The 19,408-nt window shown below is 37.3% G+C and overlaps 1 protein-coding gene across 5 annotated transcripts in view; it reads right to left on the bottom strand.

The window, feature by feature from the left end:
* The window catches only part of LOC137651745 (transcription factor SPT20 homolog), a 589,276-nt gene that overhangs the window by 206,469 nt on the left and 363,399 nt on the right, over positions 1 to 19,408 (bottom strand). For all 5 annotated transcript variants that reach the window (XM_068384967.1, XM_068384977.1, XM_068384972.1 and 2 more), the window contains 2 exons: positions 14,075 to 14,186; positions 4,575 to 4,667 (listed from right to left, as the gene is read on the bottom strand). In XM_068384967.1, the coding sequence (XP_068241068.1) occupies positions 4,575 to 4,667; positions 14,075 to 14,186 (205 nt within the window). The remainder of the gene's footprint in view (positions 1 to 4,574; positions 4,668 to 14,074; positions 14,187 to 19,408) is intronic.

The raw sequence follows: 19,408 nt of genomic DNA, 5'->3' as shown, positions 1-19,408 counted from the left end.
GAAGCACGTGGCTGATGTCGGGCCACGTCCCGTTGTCCCTAAAGTTAAAGCTACCTGCCAGCCCTACCAAAGACTCACAGGTCTTTCAAATCACCAAACCAGTTCAGACTTCTCTTGGGTCGAGAGCGAAGCCCGGCCTGAAACCTACGACCCCGGAGGCTCCCTTCGATCCGGCAGCCCTTTCAAGATTGATGCATGGCCTCTCGTGGCATGGTTAGTTTCAACCTGACCTTTCATTAGAAGAGGCCAGCGACCGATCCCAGGGATGAGGTAGAAATTTATTTCTATTTGAACACGATGTTGTGCTGATATTTATCCATATATATACATATATATATAATTTACGGACCTCTGTAGCTCACTGGCTCAACCTCGTGTCACATACCGAGTCACCACGAATTATAGGATGGAAGATTCCTGGTGCCTCTGTGAACTTGACAATTGAATGGAATTATTGCCCATTAGGGGGAAGAGAGAGTGCTAAACCAGATAGCCTCATACAGGGTCTCATTTGTTATGGGCTACCTCAACAGCACAATATATCATCCCGGATGCCTCTAAGCTCCCGGAATTCGTCGAAAGCAATCCGTGGAAGGGGGCCTTGCGCTCTCCCTTCAAAGATGGTATGTTAACCATCGAAGGGTTTGGCACCCGGACTGTAGAAGATTTTGAATTCTACCCGCCGGGTCTACAGTTCCCTCTCTCTGGTTTCGCATGCCTTACCGAGGAGACACTCGTAAGGTTTGACAAGGTCCCCAAAGAAACCAAAATGTACCCAAAGGGGCAGGCTCAGTCCACCTGGGTCCGGCCCTTAAACGAGTGGGAGTGTGTTTCTAGTGGAGGAGTAAACCCCTACTCCGTGTGTCACTAAGATATCGGACCTTGCTCAGCAGGCAATAAACGAGGACAAGCCGTTACCGCAGCTGAAGGAAACGCATCCGACCTCCCTCCTGTCCCTGGGGGATCACGATTGCTGGACTAACGCCCCGGCGACCTTCACATCGGGTAAATTAAGCGCTGACTGTGCTCCCATTCAGTTCAGTGAGTGGCTACCCAGGCTTCCGGAATCCCTGATATGCCTCGAGCTCGAAGCCTGTATGCGCCTGAGTAGACCTATCAACTCGGCTACAATGGCAGAAAAGACCTCTTTAATGTATGAAGAAGAACCACCTTTTAAGGTCTTGACGAAGTCATTACTTCAAACCTTACTGTCTGATTCCTACGACTTCTTTGCGGCCAGACGTCGTTGCTGTAGGCATGTCTTGTCTGAGGCCACTATCAGACATGAGCCTAACAAGCTCATTAAAGCCCCAGTCTGGAGCTGCTAGGGTCAATCAGAGCCTCAAGGTTCGATGGGCTTAGTCCCCAAGCACAAGTTCGAACTGGCCAGCAACCAATCTCGAGGTAGAAAGAGTCTGAGATCTTTCCATTCCTTCCAAACCGGCGGTCCCAACAGGTGGTTCAAACCATCCCGGTGGCACAAGGGAGTCAACCTTTCACTTCGAAGGGTCAACCCCAACAGCAATACGTGCTGGTTCCTCAGTCCCAAGTAGCAACTACCTCCTATGCTACTTCCCCAGCCCTTAGGCCCACCTTTGAAACTCAGGGTGCTTTCCAGGGTTACCAGCGCCCCAGAGGCGCTAGCTCGAGAGGAACTTTTCGCAACAGCTACTCTCGAGGCCGAGGAGGTAAATCCGCAGCAAATCATTGGGAGTTCTCAGGTAGGGGGTAGGACTTTACATCTTCCGGAACCGTTGAACGTTCAACATTTGGGCTTTCAGTATAATTTCCAAAGGTCTGGGGTGGAGTTGGATAGAAAGGCCCCCTCCACCAACCAGTTTTCATCAACATCCAACGGAAGAGCTAGTCTTATATGAAAACGATTTATTGCAAAAGGAAGCAATAAAGAAAGTAAATCGTTTGTAATTTCAGGATCACTTGTTCAGCGGGCCAAAGAAAGACTCAGAATAGCGAAGAGTAATCCTAGACCTGTCGCTTCTGAATTCTTACATTTAATGCGACAAGTTTCACATGCTGACCATCTCTCAGGTGCAGACCTTGCTTCTCTGTGGGGCCGTCACCTCCTCTATGGATCTTGCAGACGTTTGCTATCATGTTCCGAAAGCAAGGCATTTTCGTCCGTTTCTAGGCTTCAACTAGGCAAACTGCCTCACAGCAACTACAGAGTGATAATCTCTTACAACAGTTTTGGTTCCAAATCAACTTCGAGAAATCTCGTTTGGTCCCGAGGACAAGTTTCAATGGTTAGGATTCAATGGGTTCTATGCTCCCACACTCTGTCTCCCAACAGCCAAGAGGAACGATATAGCAAAACACAATACGTTTTCTCAAAGACAAATTGTCTTCCAGAAGAAATCAAGAGAGAATCCTGGGTGCCCTCCAGTTTGCCTCAGTAACAGATATACTACTGAAGGCCAGACTGAAAGATATAAGCCGAGTATGGTGCTCCAGGAAAACGAGTAATATCGAGACAAAGGGCTCGACTCCAACCAATTCTGAAGAAAAGACTTCAACCATGGACAAAGATCAAAATCTGGCAAATCCGTTTCCTTAGAATATCCACCCCCAAGCTCGTCATTTACACAGACGCCTCCCTAACAGGCGGGGGGGGGGGGGGGGGGATACTCTCAGTACAAGAAAGTCCTGGGACTATGGTCGACAATATTCCGCCAACTTCATATCAATGTTTTAGAGGCCATGGCGGTATTTTTGACCTTAAGCAACCGGCTCCAGCCAAAAACCAACATATCAGGTTTCTTCTAGATAGATAGTGGCGGACACACTTTCGAGGACAACTCCGCTGGAGTCGGAGTGGTCACTAGACCTAATGTCCTTCAGTTGGATTCTTTCTCAGGTTCCGGATCTCCAGATAGATCTGTTTGCAACAAAGTCCAACTACAAACTAGAGTGCTACGTAGCTCCCAGCCCGGATCCTCGGGCTTACGCCACAGACGCAATATCATTAGTCTGGAACACTTGGGAGAGAATTTACCTATTCCCACCAATAAATCTGTCGATGAAAGTGTTAGACAAGCTCAGGACTTCAAAGGCCAAGTTGCTCTAGTAGCCCCCATCTGGCCCAAGCACAACGGGTTTCCCCTTCTGGTGGAACTGGGTCTCCACCTCGACAGATCCCCAATCCAATACTAACACAAGCAGTACAACTCGCTGTGTGTTAGCTTCCTCAAATTCAGAATGCCCTACCTTTCTGGACTTTATGAAATTTGCAGCTCAAGAGGTGCAGATATTGATCCTCAAATACGTTATTTTTAGAATCAGATAAGAGGGGATCCACCCTTCGACAGTATGTTTCGGCTGTTATGAAACTTGCCAGTTTTTAAGGGACTCAAAGGTTGAGACGATGACAATGAATCTGACAGTAACCTTCTTCAGAATTTTATTTGAATCAGACTTAGCGACTTGTACTATTACCACAAATTAAGTCAGCCTTGAAGGTTTTACAATTGGCTTTAATATTGCCCTTACAGATTCATACTTCTCATCCATCCCGAGAACCTGCGCCAGATTGAAACCATCAACTCACCCTAGCTCAGTTTCCTGGTTTCTGAATGACGTACTTAAGTTGGCTTCAGACACTCTTAACGAGACTTGCCATTATATTCCATTGGTTAGGAAATCCTTGTTCTTAATGAACCTGACTTCTGGCGCCAGAATATCAGAACTTTCAGCCTTGTCTAGAGATCCAGGTCATATTGAATTTCTCTCGTCAGGGGAAGTACTCCTTTCCCCTGACAAAAGATTTTTAGCGAAAATGAGGACCCCCAGGACAGACGGTTCCCCTGGAAGATTGTCCCACTTCCGCAGGACCCATCTTTATGTCCAGTAAACACTCTGGAAGCCTACTTAAACATATCTCCCGTTCAGTCCTCGGGGCCCTTACCCATTAGAGAAGGTGAAGAACCATCATCCTGAAAGGACTCAGACAGAAGATTCTGCATTTCATTAACGGGCTACCTAGAATCATTCCCACATCACTCCCTCACGTCCATGATATATGAGCTGTAGCTACCTCAGTTAATTACTATGAACTTCACTGGACTTACTAAATATACAGGCCGGAAGTCTCCAACAGTATTTAAACGCTACTGCTTAAAACCTCTGGAAGCCTTATATTTGCTACAGTGGCAGCAGGGAATGTGATTCCTCCTGAACATAGTGAACCTTAATCAACTATGTCTTGCTATCCTCTTACCTGTTATTTTGGATTTTATTTTACTTCCTCAGGTATTGTTCCAAGATTTGGGACCATTTCTCTGGTACTATTTCAATGGGCGGCACAGGTCGGAGCCTTTTTTCCTTCGTCAAAATCCCTTTTTTTTCTCAATGCTGAGGTATACAAGTGTTTTTTTTTCTAGTTACCTTACATGCAGAAATAGATCTGGAAGTGTCTTTGAGGGCACAGTAATTATTAGTGATTTTACAATATTCACTATTGTCTTTGTTACCTAAGCCCCACAAATAGTAGGTTTTGGCTGTATAAACTGTGTTCAGCATTTCAAATAATAGGATAGTACTATACAAAAAGCTCTTACCTGTCGTGACTGCAACTGCCAATTTGGGTGCCCCACCAATTGTTCCAGACATCCTTGCTATTCCTGTGGTAGCACGACCATACATGGTTAAAACTGCAAAAAAATGAAAAAAAAAAAATGGATGTAATTCGCATGTTGAAAATAACTTGTGCATTATACAAATTCAGATTTCCAGAGATGCCAACCCTGCAAGTCATTTAAGTGTATTGGAAAATCCAAAAAGTGTATTTCTGTGTAAAAAAAGGGTTGGTTTTTTTAACCAAAAAAGTGTATTATCTTCAAATAGTTTGACAATAGCATAATATGACAATTATCACAGGTTAAATTAAATAAGTAAACAAATTCTATCAATTTTAATTTCTTTAAATTCAGTAATAATGGTTATACTTTTTCTGATTAAATCTCAAAAAAAAACATTTCCTCATAAAATTAATCACTCCAGACTAGAAAAATAAAGGTATAGAACGTTAAAGGTTCTGCTTTTTTTTTAGGGGAGAATCTTGCCCTTCATATGGCACTTCCCTGGAAGCCTTATTGCACCTATTAGTCAGTTGCCTTGGACTTAAGGTTAAATCCATACATGTAAATCCCCCCACCCCCCAATTTCAATTATCCTTTGCATAGCATATCATATGAAACAAAGGTCTTTAGGTAGATGAGCTATTCTTCCAGGAAAATTTTCCAAGTCCCACATTCTTTTTTTAGTTCCATATTTTTAGAAATGTGGTGATAGAAAAAAAATGTGGGGCTTGACAATTTTCCAGGAAGAGTAGCTCATTTACCAAACTACTGATACAATCTTATTCAAATTATTCTTAATCAAGAGCTTATGACTTATTAAATTTCAAAATACTTATGAAAATAAATGACATTAGGTAATGGTGTTTAATTTTTCAAAGATTAAAATCACATACATACATACATACATACATATACCAAAGGCACTTCCCCCAATTTTGGGGGTAGCCGACATCAGCAATGAAACAAAACAAAAAAGGGGACCTCTACTCTCTACGTTCCTCCAGCCTAACCAGGGACTCAGCCGAGTTCAGCTGGTACTGCTAGGGTGCCACAGCCCAACCTCCCACATTATCCACCACAGATGAAGCTTCATAATGCTGAATCCCCTACTGCTGCTACCTCCGCGGTCATCTAAGGCACCGGAGGAAGCAGCAGGGCCTACCGGAACTGCATCACAATCGCTCGCCATTCATTCCTATTTCTAGCACGATCTCTTGCCTCTCTCACATCTATCCTCCTATCACCCAGAGCTTTCTTCACTCCATCCATCCACCCAAACCTTGGCCTTCCTCTTGTACTTCTCCCATCAACTCTTGCATTCATCACCTTCTTTAGCAGACAGCCATTTTCCATTCTCTCAACATGGCCAAACCACCTCAACACATTCATATCCACTCTAACCGCTAACTCATTTCTTACACCCGTTCTCACCCTCACCACTTCATTCCTAACCCTATCTACTCGAGATACACCAGCCATACTCCTTAGACACTTCATCTCAAACACATTCAATTTCTGTCTCTCCATCACTTTCATTCCCCACAACTCCGATCCATACATCACAGTTGGTACAATCACTTTCTCATATAGAACTCTCTTTACATTCATGCCCAACCCTCTATTTTTTACTACTCCCTTAACTGCCCCCAACAGTTTGCAACCTTCATTCACTCTCTGACGTACATCTGCTTCCACTCCACCATTTGCTGCAACAACAGACCCCAAGTACTTAAACTGATCCACCTCCTCAAGTAATTCTCCATTCAACATGACATTCAACCTTGCACCACCTTCCCTTCTCGTACATCTCATAACCTTACTCTTACCCACATTAACTCTCAACTTCCTTCTCTCACACACCCTTCCAAATTCTGTCACTAGTCGGTCAAGCTTCTCTTCTGTGTCTGCTACCAGTACAGTATTATCCGCAAACAACAACTGATTTACCTCCCATTCATGATCATTCTCGCCTACCAGTTTTAATCCTCGTCCAAGCACTCGAGCATTCACCTCTCTCACCACTCCATCAACGTACAAGTTAAATAACCACGGCGACATCACACATCCCTGTCTCAGCCCCACTCTCACCGGAAACCAATCGCTCACTTCATTTCCTATTCTAACACATGCTTTACTACCTTTGTAGAAACTTTTCACTGCTTGCAACAACCTTCCACCAACTCCATATAACCTCATCACATTCCACATTGCTTCCCTATCAATTCTATCATATGCTTTCTCCAGATCCATAAACGCAACATACACCTCCTTACCTTTTGCTAAATATTTCTCGCATATCTGCCTAACTGTAAAAATCTGATTCATACAACCCCTACCTCTTCTAAAACCACCCTGTACTTCCAAGATTGCATTCTCTGTTTTATTCTTAATCCTATTTATCAATACTCTACCATACACTTTTCCAACTACACTCAACAAACTAATACCTCTTGAATTACAACACTCATGCACATCTCCCTTACCCTTATATAGTGGTACAATACATGCACAAACCCAATCTACTGGTACCATTGACAACACAAAACACATATCAAACTATCTCACCAACCATTCAAGTACAGTCCCACCCCCTTCCTTCACATTTGGAAAAATAGGTTTTAAATAAGGAATAATTTGTGACTGAAAGTTAAATTATATGGTAGATGAGCTACTCATCCTGGAATTTATTCAAGTCCCACATTTCTAAAATAATAAAATTTATTTTAATGTAAAGTTCCTAGAAATTATCTAAACTCTTAGAAATTAAACCTAACAATAACTAAATATGGGATTATTTAAGATATTGGGTGATTTCTGAAAATTAAAAATTATTTGAATGAAGTTTAAGAAATTTGGGATTAGAATATTTCCAGGAAGAGTAGCTTATCTCCCAAATTGGAAAAATAAAAATAAAGCTAGGAAAAAACTGACCAAGTACTGACTCGTTAAGTACAAGAATTAAACACTGCATGGTTTAAGTAAGACAAGTCCACTGACTAGGGGAAAATACTGTACTAATAATTATAGTATCACTTTCAAACAGTGTCACCGAGTCACAACTAAATTTAAAAAAACAATAATTTCATTCTACATTTCACAAGTGATATCAACTGATGCTTTAACACATCTAAATATTACTAAGTAAATTTACCAAGTACTGACCCATTCCTACAAGAATTGAAATTTGTATACAAAATACTGCCTGGACTAGGACTTATGATATTACTATCAATAATGAAGCAAAATAAAGTTAATTCCTTGACACAAAAAAAATAAAAAATATTTCCTGCACTTTTAACGTTACTAGTTATAGGTTTTTTAATGTGAATATTTTAATTTCTAATTTTTGGTCATTATATGTACTTGACTTAGCTTTTCTTAAAAACTGGGATAAATTTTTTTCTTGTACCATTGAATATCATTTGTTATATTATCAATTTTAGTTACAAGGATGCTCTCCAAAGTTTGAATTCCTAAATTTGATCTAAAGTCAGTGCAATTTTCCCTCATGAGTGAAAAGACATGTTAAATTTCAGCATTAGAATGAGGAGTAACTAGAATGGTAAGCATAATTTTGCTTAGGTATGGGTAATCGATCCTCTTAAAGAAGAAACCAAACAGTATCAGCTCTCATAGTATGTGAGATTTGGGGTAAATCATCTATTTGGTATCTGAGAAATTCCACTTATATGACATCAAGTTTTTCTTTATAATAATTTAAGGGAGGTAAAGTCTTAATAAATAATCCATAAAATTAAAAGAAGCCTCTGTTCTGTTTTTACATTAACAACTGAAGCATGTTTTAAAATTATATTTTCCAATGGAAACTTTTGGATAATATAGTCAGCAGCAGCAGCATAATATTTCCTGACACTATAAAAAAATTCTGTATAATCATGCCTACTCATAGTAGAATTTGCTTTACATTCTGCTAAATAGGTCTTGGTCTTAGCCAGTGACGCTATTAATCCCACGCATTCCTCAACCCACCCACCCACCTACCAAGTCACAGTTCTGAGTTGCCAATGCTTGATTTTAAACTGAACACAATTATAACCATTCTTTCACTTATTCCTTAAATTTAAATAAATCAATTATAAATCAGATGTTTCAAAATCCTTATATATAAAACACCCGCATAAAATAACGTGGCTTATTATATCATGCTGTTATGATAACAGTACTGGGTATATAGTAGGTTGGCCAGGGCACCAGCCACCCGTTGAGATACTACCGCTAGAGAGTTATGGGGTCTTTTGACTGGCCAGACAGTACTACATTGGATCCTTCTCTCTGGTTACGGTTCATTTTCCCTTTGCCTACATACACTCTGAATAGTCTGGCATATTCTTTACATATTCTCCTCTATCCTCATACACCTGACAACACAGATTACCAAACAATTCTTCATCACCCAAGGGGTTACTGCACTGTAATTGTTCAGTGCCACTTTCCTCTTGGTAAGGGTAGAAGAGACTCTTTAGCTATGGTAAGCAGCTCTTCTAGGAGAAGGACACTCCAAAATCAAACCACTGTTCTCTAGTCTTGGGTAGTGCCATAGCCTCTGTACCATGGCCTTTCACCGTCTAGGGTTAGAGTTCTCTTGCTTGAGGGTACACTTGAGCACACTCTCCTATCTTATTTCTCTTCCTCTTGTTTTGTTAAAGTTTTTCTAGTTTATATAGGAGATATTTATTGTTGTTACTCTTCTTAGAATATTTTATTTTCCTTTTTTCCTTTCCGCACTGAGCTATTTTCCCTGTTGGAGCCCCTGGGCTTATAGCATACTGCTTTTCCAACTAGGGTTGTAGCTTAGTAAGTAATAATAATAATAATAATAATTCAATGATGCAAATATCTTAGCTTGCCTGTGCAACCCAAAATATTCTTACATGGCCCATTGCTACATTATACACTGATGGACTATTAAGGTCTCTGAAAAAAAATGTTCACCCTTCATGTCACCTTTTTTTACTGAGTAAATCGATGAGTTACAGTAGTAAATCCTATCAAGTTGTCAAGTTACCTACTAGTTGCAGTTTCCAACTAGCTTAATTTCATGGGTTTAATAAAAAATTATTCTATTTGTGTGGCCTTGAGTCTATATAATAATGTGGCCTTTAAGAAGTATAAAATAACCCATTGCCTATCACAAAACTATGAAAATACCATCATTTCTCATAATACCTTACCATTAGCTAGCAACAGATGGATTAATTCCACCCTTCCCAGCTGAGCCCACTCACACACCTATTCAGAATAACATCCCATAATTATGATCTAACTCACAAGAAAAATTAACAGATCTTAATAATTTAAAAGAATTTAAATTTTACAACAAAACTTAAAAATATTTACCAATATGTACTTTATATATATCTGGATTCACAAGTAACTCTTCAAAACTTGAATGTAAAATAATGCATAACTGGCCATTTTTTTCAATAAAGGAAAATTTTAAAAAGGGGGTGGCAACTCTAAGGGGGTCGGGGGCTTGGGGCATAAAAAGGGGGTGTCATCCCCCCCCCCCCCACAAAGGCATACAAGTCGGCATCCTTGGATTTCTAATATAATCCTCGTTCATCATGAATGTTCTTACATTATTCTTCTGTTTATTTGAAGTGATATGAGATCTCTCCATTCTCCTCTACCCAATATTTCTTCCTTAGTTCTCATCAGATCTAAGCCTTTATTTATCACCTTTTTTCCAAATTTCTTGGTTCTCCACACAGGTTTCTATCTTAAAACTTTAAAATTTACTACTTTTCTGACGTCATTACTCGTCCATTGATTTCATCAATTCTTTTTGTTAGTGTTTATATTTCAAGATTAAAATAAACCAATGGTCTTTGCCTTCTCTACTATTGGAATTGTTTTTATTTATCTACAGTGGAGTAATGTCTTTCCATATCATGATAGCATTAACTTAATCTCTTACTGCTCTCCCAACCCACAGTTTAATACCCAATGTGTATCCCAGGCAATAGAAATGCTCTACCACTTTTAACATCTACCCATCTACCATGACAGAGTAGAAAACTCCTTTATTTTCCCCCATTTGTTGTTTCCTGTAAATTTCAGAAGTATCAAATTTCTTACTCCCCGTATATATTCTAATCCATACGCTACAAAGTACAAAACTTGGACTCCCACCTTTCTCAAAACAACTATATGACCTCTTTCCTGATTGTACTTATTTCCTTGCTTCCATTCCAGTCAACTTTAAATTTGTTTTCCAAATATAAAATTTCAGTCTTCTTTTCATTCCATCCTTCTACCTTTTAAACATTGGTACCAAATCTTCATCAGATTCTTGTATTATCACTAGATCATCTGAATATAGCAGTTCCTAAAGGCCCACCTCCCTGCACTGCCTTTTGTTTTCCTCTATTACTATAATGAATATTAAATGAGTCAGCACTGATAATTGTCGAACTCTTAACATTTATCCCTAAGATGCCCAATACCAATGCCTGGATTCTACAATACATGTAGTATTATGATACAATATTACAAAATTTATTCTTATTTCTCTTAACCTACCCTGATGTTCACATTGCTCCTTCTCAAGAAGCTCAGATTTTTTAAAATTTCAAATTATCCAATTTTCTTTCCCTTCAATAAAGTAATTACACGACCTTTAAAAAAAATTGAACCTTCTAGCAGTAAGTGGCAAAAAGCCTAAGACTTTTGCACCAGATACTCTTTGTCCCCTCAGTTTCTCAAGTCATAATGGATGTATTCAGACACTCTCCAGATTGTTTGAAGTTTTTACTGTGCTTTAGGATGTCTTCCCATGGTTTTGTTAAGAATTACTGTTGAAGGTGAACAGGAATTTTTCAGAATTCCGTTTGTGTATAGCGTCGGGGGCAATGACGAGATTTAAATAACCGTTGTGAAAAGTATGATTTCCTCATGGTCTCTCTCATAGAAAAGTATGTTTCAATGGTTGCCGATCAAGTTAACAGTTCAAAAAGCAAAGAGAATCATGCTGTTGGCTCCGTGGAAAAAAGCCAGGAAAGACAAGGGTCGTTGATTATAGGAGGGATGACAACAATAAGGACATGGCTGCCCCCTCCCAAAAATTCACCTAATTAGCCAACTTTCCATAGTGATGAACTTCATAAGCTCTGGACATTGTTAAATTCCTCTGTTAAAGTTCAACAGTCCAGTGAATTCTCCTTTAAAATCGGTAATTCCATTCTATCCTACCCCATTGCCAATCCTAACCTAACACCCTAAGTTGAGTCTAATGTAATTAGCATTACTTTCAGTAAGGGTTCTTTAAGTTTGCTGTGTAATACAGATTTAAAAGTCTTTCTCAGATCCTCAAATTCTTTAATCACTTCAGATCCTTATGCTACTAAACCCTTGTAATGCCATAATTCTAGTCACTTTATAAGACAACTGGATTGTTTGGCAAAAGAGTGAGTGGGTAGTCTGGATCCTAATATCCCTCCAATTGGTAAAGTAAACACCCTAAGCAACCACAGATAACCTATGTGGAGGGCGTCACATATTGCATGATTCCTTTCGATTCTGATAAAATGAACGAAGTTTCAACTAAGTCAATCTTTTTCATCAGGTTTCAGATGGCAATGTACACCATTTGCTTGCAAGCTCAGCCACTAACTTATCATTAATTAACTCTAACAGGTTAATATAAGCATTAATACATCTACTACCAAAACAGGTCCTCTGTGCCCAGGGGCTGTATCAAGTGGTAAACACTGAGAAATAAGCCAATTTTCACTTGTCTCATCCTCTGATACAGGAAGATGAGGAAGAAAACACACAGACAGATTCTAAAAGTGAGGAATTGTTGTCTTTTCTAACTTTGTGTGACCTTATTACTTTGTAATACCCTAATAAGGTGATTAATTAGGTTTGGAAGTTTCTTATGCTACCAAATCTGTAGAAGTAGCTACTATACTTCCAAGACAATTTGCTCTCCTTATCTCTCCGACTAGAATCAATGAATTGTTGTTTGAGATTCAGAAAAAGATTATCAATTCTAGTTCCTGTGTAGTATTTAAAAGCCTACTTTAACACAGAGAGGTGTTGACATTGTCTTAGATTTTGATTTGGTTGCCAGTCTTGACCTCATCATTATACCTCATAAGAGAAAATCTTTGAATTCAGGTTATGCAAGTTGGTTAACACAAAAGATGATGTTTGTGAGTAATCAAGTAGTAAGTGCTCATGAATCACATTCCTTTGCAGATTCTATAATAGAGGTTATTTTTAGTCTGAAGAGAAATTTTCAGGACATCAGGATTTGGATATATGTTTAGATTATTTGAACTGCTTAGATAAAACTGACAGATGGAACCTCCAAGGCATTATCAGCCATTGATTGCTCTGTCCCTGGTGGCCCCCGCAACAGCTGAAAAACTGCGAAGTAGACACAGAAATCTAGAGCATATTATTTTCATTAGTCTCTTAATATTTCATATCTTTTATTAATAAATTTAAGCTTTCACAAAGCCTCCTAACACTCTTTTTAATGTGAACTTACTTTAAAACAATAGACAGCTTTACATATACGTAAATAAAAAAAATTAAATTTGAACACTCATTAACATATGTATACTAAACAACCAGGCTACAGCGGTGACCAAACTGTATGTCGATTTACTATGGTAAAAAGTACAGCTGTATCTAAAATAAACAGGATTTTGATAAAATTTGTTTATTAAACTTAACTGTATTCAATAATAATGTATGTAATATTCACATATTAGTAATGTATTGCATTATGAAATAGAAAACAGTGAATAAACATATTTTCCATCGTTTACATTTGTACGAGCTTCAAGACTACCATCTACACTTTCCAAATCTCCTGATTAAGGCAAATTACCAAAGGATTTTTTTCTCTTGCTAAAAGAGACAACTACAGTATTACTTGAACTATCATTTTCATTTTGCCATGTAAAGGTATGTAATTTTTAGTAAAGAATATTTTTCTTATTTTATCTAATGTAGATTTAAATGTCATAATGAAGTTTAGAGGTGTTCCATCCCTGTTGCCAATGTATATTTTCTTAAACTTTACCTTTGCGGCGATTCATTAAACTGCTTAGAAAATTGGCTTTGTCTTCCAAACTTTTAGGTAGGTTTTGACCAATTTGGTTTACCTTTTCATGATCCAAAAATACAGCAAAAGCTCAGAAGCTACAACTACAAATTGGGAAACTTCTAGCTAGAGAAAGATGTGGTAAAAGAGATCTAAGAACAGCTGTACCACAGTCTTTTCTTCTGGGTTAGAGATATCTGACTTTACAGGAAAGACTGTTCAAAATGAATTGTAGCTAAAGTTCTTCCTCATTTGAAACATTGATGCATTGTTTCTCCGGCAAAATCTTTTATTCTTAATCTGATTAATCTCTATTATAAGAAAAAAAAATTAATTTATAGAAACAGTATCTTATATGTTTCAGATAAAATGATAGTCAAACTAATTCTTAATTACGTACCTGAATTCTGCTGTACAGGTTGGGCTGATATGAGACTGTTGAGTGTTGAGGATGATGATACTGTGATTGGTTTTGTTACAACAGTGACTGATTTTTTAACACCACCTTCTCCCTGGAAAATAGAAAAAAAATAATAAATCTAAGATAGCTCCTTACACTTACCGCTAGAGAGTTATGGGGTCTTTTGACTTGCTAGACAGTAGTACATTGGACCTTCTCTCTGGTTACGGTTCATTTTTCCTTTACCTACGCACACACACACATTCACCGAATAGTCTGACCTATTCTTTACTCATTCTCTTCTGTTCTCATATACCCGACAACACTGAAATGACCAAATAATTCTTCTTATTGTGCTGTAATTGTTCAGTTGCCACTTTCCTCTTTGTAAGGGTATAAAAGACTCTTTAGCTATGGTAGGCAGCTCTTCTAGAAAAAGGATACTCCAAAATCAAACCATTGTTCTCTAATCTTGGGTAGTGCCTTAGCCTCTATACCATAATAATAAAATAATACTGTAATAGTAATAATAAAATAATAATAACAATAAATCATAATAATAAAATAATAACAAAATAATAATATTAAAATAATAATAAAACAATAACAATAATAATAATAATAATATTAATAAGATAATAAAAATAATAACAACAACAACAACAACAACAACAACAACAACAACAACAACAACAATAATAATAATAATAATAATAATAATAATAATAATAATACTAATAATAGTGGTTTGTGGAGAAACTTCCCTTTTGTGTGTCTCAAATAAGATGGAAAATAATATTCATCCAGCAATACTGAGAATGCTTAGTTAAATCCCATGATCTTATGCACTTTTGCAGCTCTCTGCATTATCAGTACAGTTAACTACTCTCCTCTCGTCCTGTTCCCAAGCATTCTAACATATCACAGAAATATTTAGAGTTAATTTCACTTTTCAAAGGTGGATTGGGTGCTAAAAACTTCCTTACCAACACCTAAAATCAGTTTTAACGTAAGCTATGAATTTACTGAGCATAGACAGCCTACACAGTTCTGGCACTGCTTCAACCTTGGTTAAACTGGCCCCTGAGCAGTAAAGTTCAATCTATATAGGATTCTTTTCAATCTATGACCTGCTGGGGTTGTCCATACTTCTATTCCAATACAACTGGAAGCATTAGCAATACAGATGGCAAGTAAGTTCTGTCATGAAAACTATTTATATCATGATTCTTTACATTCATGCTGTGTGGATCACATTAAATACAGGTAGATGCCAATGGCAGAGACAAAGCATGCCAGTGTTGAATGAGCCCTTAAATATTCTGTATGGTCATCAATAATGCTTCATCATATTGGCTTATAATATGGTCACTGCAAGACCTGTTTTAATAAAAACTCTTTAAAAAGAAACACAATATCCAGACAGCCAATTTATATGAGGTAGATAGATAACTAATTTGGAATAAAATGTAAATCTGGTGAGTTCCTTAGCAAGCAATGAAATCTATTTCCATACTCCAATGATGATCATATTGCTTCTCTCTCTAAACTTGGCTTATATTGATGTTTACCCCACCTTTAAGATTTTCTTTTCCTTTCTATCAATTGGTTGAGACCTCCAATACAACATTGAGACAATCTAACCGTTAATAGTAGAAATATTGATATGGGTGCACCATGTATGTTTTGTCTTTCAGTCTTTCAGTCAAAGCTATTGTCTATCCTCTTTGATATCCCGAGTCAGTGGAGCTATAATCATCATGTGGGTATAGGAATAACACATTTCATTATTGAAATTCCATCTATTCATATGAACCTTCCCTGATGTTCATATTAATGACTCAAACACTTTGAAAGAGGTGGACCAGCAAAGGAAAGAGATGGGATATTTACCAGTGAAGAAAATAGATAGTAAATTTAAAGCCCTAAAACAACAAACTTATCTAGTATCTTGCGACTCATCTTCTTGCCTAGTATCTTGGTAAACAACCATCATCAAATAAAGTTTATAATAACTTGATACTTCAGACTGTGTTCCCTAATACAACTCCATTATCTGATCACGTATTCATATACTTCACCCTACCCTGTACATTTTCAATGAAAAAAAAAATTATCCTAAAATTAATTAAATCTACGCAATTACTGTAAAAAACATGCAAACTGATAATAGACCAAATTACCCAAAGCTACTGCTCCAAATAAAGCCCTGCAATCTTTATTAGTAAATAAGGTTTCTTTAAGATAACGATTAGCAAATACTGATTTTGTATGTTGCTGATCTGCTGCAACAAACTCTATCCAAAGACGTACCCCCCCCAAAAAAAAAAGAAATAAAAGGTAGCTGCACTTCTAATATCAAGAACCCTAACCTTCAATTTTTTCATCTGACTTGGATCCAATTCCCTGTGAGCCTCTGTGGCTAAGTTTTAACAAGAAAAGGCAAAGCATTTTTGGACAGAGGACGATTTGAAATCCTAATCCTACTAAACAAATAAGGATTATTACCCCTAATGTCTGCAGTCTTGTCAAATAATACTTGAGAGCTCTCTCAGAACAAAGAAACCAAATCTCTGATGGAATAAAAAAGAACTGAGGCAAGCCTTTTTTAAAATCATTCCTACATTTAAATGTAAGCAAAAGAGAATATTATCTTATTTTCTCCAACGCCTATATCATAAGAATGAGCAGGCAGTTTACTAATATGATGAGTTGTTGCAAATGCCTAAAGGAAAATCTTACCTGTAAGAACCTCAACCGAAAGATTTTTTAAAGGTTCAAAAGTGAACCTTTCATATATTGTACTACTAAATACTGACCTTAAAAGCTCACTTGACTATTGGATGTTTTTCAATATCAAGAGACCTACCATATATACATCCCAATAATAACTGAAACAGATAAATCCAATCCTACATGTTTGAGTACAGTATCAAAAGTGGATTTAGAACCCTTAATAGTTGAAATGGACAGTTTCTGTTCACAAAAAAAAGGAAATGCAAATAATTAACAATATTACCCAAACTAGTTCTAGATACTAACACCTTCCTTGATTTGCACCAATTAAAGTAACATTCCATTGACTTTGATGCAGATTAGTAGATTGTCTTTTGGAATCTAAGATGGAAAATCTAGATGATTCTGAAAATCTTTGATCTCTTAGAATACAGTGGCTAGTCTTCCAGCAGGCAGAAGTAGAGCATATGGGTTTGGTTGCACCACCTAAGAAATTGGTTTTGTACGGCAACCTTCTCGGATACCCCGTCAAGAGAGGTCACAGAGCTGTAAACCAATTTCTTTGAGACCAAAAGGAAACCACTGAAGTCAACCTGCTGTTCATTGACATCCTGAACTTGCTTATAACACATTCAATCATTTAGAACTGATTTGGTTGGTCCCATAACATGGGATCCACATTCTATGCTAAGGGATCCAAATCCAGAACTGGACTACCATGTTTGGTAGTCCCCATCAATTAAAAATCACTGTACACACTGACGGATGCAGAGAGGATTTATTTAGAATAATTTTGTTTTTTCTGCTCAACTAATTTGCTTAGATATTCGATTTCCCTGGGATAAACTAAGGAAGTAGGACTACTCTCAAATTTGTCCTAGCCAATAGCACTCCCACTATTTAATACATGGATTCCGACCTGATTCCTTCTTCGGAATATAAGCTAATACTGGCTTGTTATCTGAAAACACCACAACACACTTTCATATTACCAACATCCTATTCAGTAGAAGAACAGAAACTCACCTCCCCTTGTTTATGGATGTATGTCAACGTTTCTTGGTTTCTGAGAATACCACTACTTTCTTTACTAATGTTTCCTGACCCTGAAGGGTCTTGAATATTGCTATAAATTCCAATCAATTGAAATGAAGAGTTGATACCTGCAATCTCCATTTCTATAACAAAAGAGAATGATTTACAGCTTTTCATAGCCTTCTTAGTAAGATTCCTACGCAGAGGCACTGGAAAAAATATTGATCCAGATTGGCCCAACAATTTAGTGATTAAATTCGTTTTTTAAACACTGGAACAAAGTTTGTATCTACAGTATTTTTAAAATTCTGTTGGAATTTAGAATATCCCCTGAAGATATAATGGTCCTCTAAAGTATTTCCACATCTGAACTGCCAGAAACTACCTCCTCTGAATTGTTATTAATACAAAGCAAGAGTGAATACCCTTTTCTGATGGAGATATATGAAAATGGAGTTCTATTACCAGCACAAAAACATAAATAAAATAAAATAATCTTCTGAATTGGCCACAGAAGATACTTTTACACATCGATCATAAATCTCAACATCTGTAAAAATTTGGCATACCATGGCATCCTCGAATTCATATGGACAGGGAAGTGAAAAAAAGGCATCAGTTAAGTATATAGAACCATTCAATTTATCCCTTATTATTCCCAGAACCTTCGAGATTATTTGAATAGAAAATACGTGAAAGATTAGAAATCTAGATCCTTTGTTGTATTTCCGGTTTCCTTGGATTGGTTCATTTGACATGTGAAGACAGGGGGATAGAGATATTTGGGAACATTTTTTTTTACTATAGCCAGCACCCATGAATTAGGACAAAGCATCTTTTGGCATCCCTACCAGATAAAAGGAGAAACTCTTCTCTGATTCAATTTACACTACATAACTAGTCCTCAATAAGGGATCCTTTCACTCAAATCTTTACTTACCCTGTTCTCTGATCAAAGGGAACTATCATATTTTCAGTGTTCAGATTTCTACCTTTCCCTGCCCTTCAACTATGAAAAGAAATACAAATACCAGAAACTATATCAACAGTCTAGCTCTTTAATTTGGAAATATAAACTTTACCTTTAATTAATCACTAAACAATATATGACTACAAAAGATACACTAAAGACCATGTAGTGTGAACCTGAAATGCTTCCCATACTAACCGAAATTACTATTATCATATTATCAAAGAAGAATAATAACCTGGAGCTAACCTCATTTAGGTAACTGGTAATATTAACAAAGATGATGGAATTCAAAACCTTCAAGCTAATCATATATTGCATATCTTTTAATATTACATATGCCTAACAATCTGAACCTAAACTCATTCAAGTAACTAGCAACATTAATGAATCCAATAAGCTGGAACTAATGTCCTTTTAGTGACTGGTAACACTAAAGAATCTGATAAATAAATTAATCATTTGAAGAATACCCTGGACCTAACACCATGCAGGTCTCCGGCAACATTAAAAATAGTCGATAAATAGGTTGATCATTATTTGAAGACAAACCTTCATATATACAGTGCATATATATATATATATATATATAT

Source organism: Palaemon carinicauda, chromosome 1 (genome assembly GCF_036898095.1).
Source record: "Palaemon carinicauda isolate YSFRI2023 chromosome 1, ASM3689809v2, whole genome shotgun sequence".
NCBI classification, from domain to species: domain Eukaryota; kingdom Metazoa; phylum Arthropoda; class Malacostraca; order Decapoda; family Palaemonidae; genus Palaemon; species Palaemon carinicauda.
The sequence above is the reverse complement of the archived record's forward strand: the minus strand, read 5'-3'. Positions and strand labels throughout refer to the sequence as shown.